This window comes from Notothenia coriiceps, unplaced genomic scaffold (assembly GCF_000735185.1).
Source record: "Notothenia coriiceps isolate Sejong01 unplaced genomic scaffold, NC01 NC01_scaffold00035619, whole genome shotgun sequence".
NCBI classification, from domain to species: Eukaryota; Metazoa; Chordata; class Actinopteri; order Perciformes; family Nototheniidae; genus Notothenia; species Notothenia coriiceps.
This window is the reverse complement of record NW_011368320.1, coordinates 15,264-23,568: the sequence shown is the minus strand read 5'-3', so window position 1 is coordinate 23,568 and position 8,305 is coordinate 15,264. Positions and strand designations below refer to the sequence as shown.

At 44.5% G+C, this 8,305-nt stretch overlaps 1 protein-coding gene across 1 annotated transcript; it reads right to left on the bottom strand.

The window, feature by feature from the left end:
- Window positions 1-549: 549 nt before the first annotated feature.
- On the bottom strand, window positions 550-7,554 carry LOC104963109 (MSL complex subunit 2). Its single transcript, XM_010791668.1, has 3 exons — window positions 6,262-7,554; window positions 3,135-4,510; window positions 550-2,209 (listed from the first exon to the last, which is right to left on the bottom strand). The coding sequence occupies exons 1-3, from the start codon at window positions 6,401-6,403 to the stop codon at window positions 1,913-1,915; spliced, it is 1,815 nt and encodes a 604-aa protein (XP_010789970.1). The 5' UTR covers window positions 6,404-7,554; the 3' UTR covers window positions 550-1,912.
- Between the last annotated feature and the right edge of the window lie 751 nt (window positions 7,555-8,305).

Below are 8,305 nucleotides of genomic sequence, written 5' to 3'. Positions count from 1 at the left end.
CATACATTTTAAGACCTCATCGGCACTTCAAGTTTTAACCGGTTACATTGGCGACACACTTTACCTCACATTTACTATAGTATTGATTGTCCTTCCTCCTTATCTTCCAACCATTTGGACGCAAACTTGCATTTCCCCATAACGATGTTGTTTAACAACCGGTGTAAATGGACCTTCGCGCGCTATCAAGCAGTGAGCGCGCGATGTCCTGTTCAGAATCACACTACACACCTACGCAATGATTACATTCAGGCAGGCAGACTTTAGAATACATCCTCTTTGGACAATTTATATACATATTGAAAACAAGCTAAATGTAATACCTTGGAAAATGCCGCTTAATACTTTTTAATAGCCTTAATTTCCGCTAAATTGATTTATCAACTTGTAATACTTTTTAAGACCCCGCGGACACCCTGAACATAAAGCGTAATGCTGCCCTCTAGTGGATTGATTGCAGCTTCTCAGGAAACGGCTGTCAGGAAGCTTCAGACTACAGAAAGAGGGAAACAAATAATGACACAACACTTTTGTAAATTTTTGATTTTCTTTCTTTTCTGTGGAAATATGTTACAGTTATATTACAGGTATTTAAATGCCCGAGGGAAACAAACAACGTTCGGAGACCAACACTAAGAAGGAGACAGCAACTTAACTGAGACAGAAACAGTCCAGACTGAATCGACACGTAACCGGTGTTAAGAGATGTCCAATAAATACTGCAAATGTTAACGCAACTTATTAAACACAGAAACTGAATAACAGATGAGGAAAACAGGGTGTGCTGTCCTTCTAGTGTCCTCTGTGGTTTTTAGCAGCATGTGTGTAGCTTTCCAGAAACCCAAAACTTGCGAATAACAACGTGCAGAGCCTGCAATCAACCAGAGTTTTAAACACAAGAAGAACATGTCAGAAATACGGTGGTTTTAAGCTAAGTGAGAAAAGTGCTTAATACAAGAACACGCAAACAGGACAACTTGCATCGTCAACATATATACCAGCAAACCAGGGACAGAAGAGTTGTCCCCCACCAGCCAAAATGGTTGGTTTACTCCAAAAATCACGACTTTTTCAGTTTCATATAAGTTTTTTAAATATACAATAACATTTAAGAATAATGTTTAGATGTCTGACAGTGACTCACAGAGTATAAACATTCAACAGACGACACTGAAACTGAATTTGGCTGGTGGTGTGAACTTCATAAACTGGTACTTGCAGCAAAAGATATCAAAAATGTTATTACTGTGAACGTTTTTAACTTTAACAGTTATGTTCAGGACTTTTCTTTCATTTATAGTAGTCTACTGAATAGACAAAATACAATCTACATTTTACCCGTGTGAAAATATTCTGGTTGAATGCAGGTCTCCCCCTGCACCATCCTCCATTGGTTTTGAATGTAACTTATAAAATATTTAATAAAATGTCTTCTTAAATGGGAACTGATTCCTCCATGTACAAAAAGTTTCTTTATATAAATTACACAAGTCTCTGATGATGTCTCAGTTTCTGCTAATACAGTTCATCTCCAAACCAAAGCCTTCCCCTCACACATACACACATACACACTCACATGCTCACACACACACACTCCCAACCTAGCTACACAACATGCTCTACACATGACCCATAGTAGAGGAGAAAACGAAAACTATCCCACTGAAAGGAAATCTCTGCGCATACAGTAACGCTACATCTCCTCCTCTCTCTCTCTCTCACACTGTTTCTGTATGCAAGACCACAAGCATGGCGCAGTTTCTGGCGATGGACGGAGGACGCCTCCTCAGCCTCAGCTGGTGACCCTCACCATCGCCTGTCACTGTAGCTGCCTTCTTCACGCCCAGGTGAACGACCCCCTGCTAGCGGGGCGGGGAATGTGCGTAACCACTGCCCAGAGGAGGGCGGGACCTCAGCAGTCAAATCGCATCTCCAGTGAATCCTCAAAGGCCCTGTTGTCGTGCCCCGCCCCCGATAAGAAGCTGGCCGTGACGGGCGTCCCTGTAGCCGTGGTGACGTTGAGAAGGGTGTTGCCGGGGGAGCTGGTGGCCGGGCGGAGGGCCGCCGCGGTGATACTGGTGAGGTTGATGCCTAGCGTGAGACGAGTCTGTTCCAGAGCTTTCTCCGGCACGGCGAAGGCTTCCAGCTTCTTCTCTCCGTTGGCCATGTAAGAGTTCTGGCAGCCGCGGCAGATACAGTCCAGACATGCCTACAGAACAATGATCATAATTAACATCAGCAGTAGTTGTTTCAATCAAAAACTGCAGTTACGTAAAAGTCAAGAATGAGCTGTCAACAACAATTAAGGAATAAGGAATATTTGTTTTTGAAGCAATTGCAGTAAAGTTTGAACTTCTACAGCCCCTTGAAAAAATCAGCATAATATATCTGCTGACGTGGACCATGGGTCGGGTTAGAAGCTCCAGAACAAGCAAGTCAATAAACCTTGATTGAGCAAGTTTTGTAAAAACAAAGTCAAAAGGTTCCTGGCGCCCTTGTTTATTGACATCTATACCAGGTTTCACCACATTGAAAACAAGGCAGCTGTATCATTACATTCACAGAAAACAAGAGGTAACTTTTGTTTAATTTAAACATCTGCAATATAGTCTTCAACATGTCATAGAAAAGATAATATTTTCTCCCCCTGAATATGTAAAGCTCATGCATACTCATTTCGCATGTTTTTAAAAAATAGTTTTATGTTAGTTTAATATTTTATGTTCGTTGAATGTTGTTAAAATAAATTCAGTCATTCATGGTATCAATTTTAACTGAAACGATTGCACGTGTGTTGAGTATGTGTGGGAGTTTGCAATGAAAAGAAAATCTCTATTCGAGGTAGCTGCGGTTTTAAAAGTGTGGGAACGACTTCTACAGAGGACCCACTTCCCTAATAGGCAGAGCTCTTTGTGACTGAGTCAACAATCATTCATCCTCATGCCTGACTGCCACAGAAACTATATATCAGTTGGCTGTAATGAGCCCCTTGGTGGCAATTAAATCTGTTAATATGTATGCTGTTAGCAGTTAAGCATATCCAAACATTAGTGGTTTTAACAGGGACAGCATCGTTAGCAAAACAGCAGACTGGAGTGTGTGTGTACGTGGGGGGGTTTCAGCATCGTGCTCACCTTGCGGTTGGAGTAGCAGGGGCAACGCTGCCCTCTACAGGTCAACACTGAGGGGTTCTGTGTGGCTCGGCCGCACTTGCAGCCTTTCTTTTCCACAGGCTTTTTATACAGTGGTTTCGAGGGGCTGGGTGGGTGTGTCAGAGGGTGAGCATGGGGGTGTTGGGGTATCCTGTCACGGGTTTGTGTACGGGGCTTGGGGGTCCCTTGCCTGGCCTTGGTGTAAGCCTTCTTGGGGCCCCCGTGGTGCTCCACAGTCTTTTTCAGCGCCTTGTTGGAAACAAGCACAGTCTTGCCCACCTTGGGAGGACCACCATTCGGCACCGGGGCCAGGTGTGGGTGAGGCGTGACTGCCGGGTACTTAGGCTCTTGTTTGGTGGTGGCACCAGGGTGAGGGTGATGAGGGGAGCTGTTGGCACCGAGGGGAGGCCCCCGTAACAAGCTGGAAATGGGGAGGGGCTGCACCTTCTCGCTGTCGCTTTCTGAACGGGAGCGCTTGCGGTGGTACCGAGGGGGGACGTGGGGGGTGACAGTGGAGGGCTGGGGGGGAGGCTGCGGGTGATGTTGCAGGGGGCGAGGGCTGTTCCCTTGAGGGAGGCAAGTGATGAGGCGGGAGGAGTCAGGTGGACAGTGAGGCCCGTTGAGGCTGGACTGAGGTACTGAGGGGGGGCAGTCCAGATGGGGGAGGGGATCAGGATCAGTGTCTGTATCAAGAGTCCTGAGCACCTCCTCCACGCTCAACAACAACGGCCCCCCACTATGTTTCAGGTCATCACCAAAAGTGCTGATTTCACAGAGCCCCGCCTCCCCTTTGACGCTCACACACACAGGAATCTCCTCCGATAAGCTCTCCTGCTTTGCAGCACCCTTCTCTATGGTGACAGGCTGCAAGGAGTCCGAACTGATCAGACCGTTACAATCATGCAGCCCGTTCACACTGACGGTGCTTGGCTCCTCCACCTTGAGCTCCTCCACCTTGAGCTCCTCCAACTTGAGCTCCTTTGTAGGCGGAGCTTCATCAGGCTGAACCACGTTGGAGCTGGAGGCCGTGGGCGACAGGCTGGCTGAATCTGAAACGTCCTCGGCCTCCGGCTCGCTCTCAGCCAACGTGAGGCCCTCGTTGAGGATGGCCTGGAGGTCCGGCGAGTCGCTGGCGGCGCTGGCTATGTGCGGGGCGAGCGGCGACTGCGTGATGTAGAGACAGAGCTTCTGGTAACAGTGCACCAGCAAGGAGAGCTGCCTGTTTTCCTCAAAGCGGGAATAGTCTTTACACCAACTACATGACGGCTTCAACTGCATCCTCTGACCCTTACAGCCTCGACAGACGTAGTGCTGACATGATGAGTTGGTCGGGGCGATAGGGTCCTGCAGCAGATTACCTGAAGATCAAAGAGAGAAAGAGCAAATGTTTAAAACATGAATACATCACACGTTTCACAGGAATAGTGCAGAGCAGCTCCCACTGATGATTAATTCACAGATTTTCAAAGGAGCCAGTTAAAGCAACACAGCCTGACATCAATAGAAGTGTTATCTAAGCAACAAATGTCACATAAATGTCCAAACAAACCCACATCCAATAAATGATAAGCGTGGATGTAAAACTGTCAGTGTAGCTGAATTTTTTTGCGGATTTACAAAGCTTGCTTCCTCATTTGTTGTTTTTTTGCTTCGTAAACTGATGTGTATTTGTTAACCTGAGCGGTGCCTGGCAACTTGCCAGACTGGATGACAACCGCTCTTTGAGAGGAGCTTCCTTAGCAACGCTGGTCGCTAGGTAGTGCAGCTGCAGATTGGGGGGAAAAGCATGAAGGTCCATTCATGAGAAACAACAAACCTTACACACTCTACAAGGCCTGCCTGTTAAATCCCACATAACTGCATATAATCTATATTTAACACAATGTCTGGACTGCTTTTATATTGATTTATTATTTATATAGTGGAGGAGGTTATGTGCGAGTCCTTTAATAGAGTGGTAGCAATCATGAAAAAAACACTCCTTTAGCCTGTACTGACTATGGTTAGGGGGGAGAGTTACTACATTATGGATGAGCAGTGAAAACCATGCATTAGAGAAACCACCAAAATAAATCAAAGATGAGTTTTATTCACAGCCGGACAAGCAGAAAAAAGGCTCCCTCGCTCGAATAACAGACAGTTTTATATTACATTTACAGACAGTAATATATCGTGTTTTGATTAGACACCGTCAGGAACTACTCTACTTTTTGTTGAGCACATCTTTTATTTGGTTGTGTATTTGGGGATTACGAGGGTACGAAAGAGATTAGGTGCATACTATAGTGTGAGGCAGACTGCTATTCAACACGATAAACAGAGAAACGCCCCGATGCTGCCTAACAGCACACAGAGGGGGGTGTGTCACGGTGGGTGTTGCTGAGAAATATGATGCGTTCATGGCGCTTCGGAAAATGTGGTTTCGTCTCATCATAAACACGACGTGTAATTCAAAGCTGCTATGACGTATAGTCCAATGCTTGACAACATCATTCAGAACGAGTTGATTTCAATTCGTCTAGGATGTGTGTTACTAGTTGATGATGTACATTTAACCAGCAATGTATTGTTGCAGCTGGTTTAGGGAGAATATCATATGTATTCTGTACTAGTCGGTTAGTTTGATAGTAATAATTACTATTCAACAAAACATGTTTTAAGGCAACATAATTCCACCACCTTTCAAAGCCAATGTTTAAAAACATATTAAACAATGATTTCCTATAATTTATTTTTGCATTGCTCAGTTCCCTATATTTTACTGCATTATTTATTCAATTTTATTTCACTTCGTTTTCTCCAATTTGTATCGTTATTATTATTAATTCACCACAATAATACTCTTTGCAAGTACCTTTAACTGAAAGAGTACTTGCTTGCTCCACACCACTGTGGATTGTTGGTTTATTTGTCATTACTAGTTCCGATTTATATATTTCCGACTGTAAGTGAAAGCAGCCTTTTTAAAAGGTTCGCTCCCACTGCAAGCACAGCTGACAACAAGGCACCCATAGCCTACTCAACATCTCTAAAAAAAAATTTTTTTTAAAAACACCTTTCTCTCCACTATCACATTTGTAAAAAAATAATAAAATCCACACAAACTTACCACAGACAAGGCAGGAAAGAGACTGGCGGAAGAAGGGCAGCAGCTTGCAGAGCTCCGCGAGGGCCCGGGGGTCTCGGGGGTCGCACTGCAGCACCGAGCGGCTCGCGGACACGTAGAGAGAAGTCGCATTCACCGGGTTCATCTCAGCTGCCTGTCCCGGGGCTCCGGTCCGATGTATTAATACGTTAAAACACCAAAATCACACAAACAAACAAAGAAACCGATGGAGGCAGCGGTAGAGCAGCGACTCCCGTGCTCTGTGCGCTAAAATCACTGTTTTTGTCAATGGAGTCTGGTGGCTTTGAAGAGAGCATAGATGGATGTAAAGGGCTTCAAGTTGGTAAATCCCACATATATAAGAGTCTGCGCAAGGAGCAATCGAGGTTACTCATCCCAAATCACATACTCAAAGTAATGTCCCAGCTCTGAAAGTACTGCTGCTTTTGGTCGGAAAGATTATAAATGCATCCACAATCAGGCCGATCATGCATATAAACATCGGCTCATCCACGTCGATGTGTCTTGTTTCCATACAGTCCGTGAGGTAAGATTAGACAAAGCATCATGTGGCGCTCTTTCCTCCGTTAGTGGCCTTACTAACGTTACTTACAGCTGGATAGCTAGCAGCAGACACTCAGAAATTCAAACAGGGGCTTTCGTGGCAAAGTGCTCCGGTTTGCAGTGGTTTGCCCCGATAATGCCATAGTCCACATGCATGCTGGTCCCGTGCTCTCACGTCGGTCCAGAGCTGGTGCCAAACAAAGCATTTATTATCTCACACGGAGGCTCCAATTTGGCCAGGCAGTGCAGCCCCAGCAGGCTCGTTATGGTTGTGTTATTGTTCAGATTCAAGGCGGCTTGAAAACAAAACAGGCCGCCTCGGCTCCAAATGCTCCTCTTGGGTGAAACACATCAACAGCAGCACGTCGACATGAAGCGGGGAAGCTCGTGAAGAGGTTGTGGTTAATAAAACAAAAGTAATGTCAAAGCTCTAACGCTTTTTTTTTTATGTTAAGAAAAATGAACCAGCACAAGCACCGAGCTCTGGTGACAGTGCTTTCCGCCTGAGGTGCACCAAAAGCCGGCTACAAAAGAAGGCCGCTCCCCCTCTTCTCGGGATTAGCGAGACTCTCTCGTACTCGCTAGTCGCCTACGCGGGAATGTAACAGCAAAATCAAAAGTTCGGACCAAATTATGTCCTCCTGCAGCTTTTGGTAGACCCCCAGAGTGCCAGGGAAGAGCGAAAGTGAAATAAATCCGTATTTGTGTACCTTGCTATCGTTAGCCGCGGAGTATTCCTCATATCTCCCGTCGCTTTTCCACACACAAACAAGGGGGCGCTGTTGCTCAGATCTCGCGAGAACACGTAACGCGGTCAATTTTAAAAATACAATGGAAAGACCACACATGGTGGAAACTATTTTTAGATGGAGTAAACCCATTTATTTCACAATGGCAACATTAAGCAATGCATGGTGTCACTTTTGTATTAGTCTTTTAAACCAGATACTTTTATTGGTGTTAAGTTGTTATTAGTCTTTTAAAACAGATCATTTTATTTGTAATATTACAATATTGTACATTTTATCTATTTCTTTAACTGTTTCAAACTATTTCCGGGATTACTACATTGTTTGAATGTAAACCCTTTTTTTTTTAACTCAAAACTGTCAAATGTTGTCAAATAAAAGAGAACAAAATCATCCTGAATCATTCAACATGTCCCATTAGTTTGTGTTGTGTCATCTCCAAGTCATTTAGTCATTATGAACCCCCCAAAATTAACATAATAATACAGAGGAAATTATCTTTAGTGGTAGCAACGGTCCTAATTATTCCAGCTTGCTTAAATGCGATAACATTGTGCAATTCAAAGAAGAGATCGCTGTGAGGTGCTGTCCGAGAAAGAACAAGGAGAACACACGTAAGGTGACAATATGAAAAAGCTGAGTCACCATGGAAACCTTTAGCAAATTATGTTTAACTGTTAAAATAGCTACAGACAAACGCCCTCCCAAAGATATACTGATAATAATGTTGACAC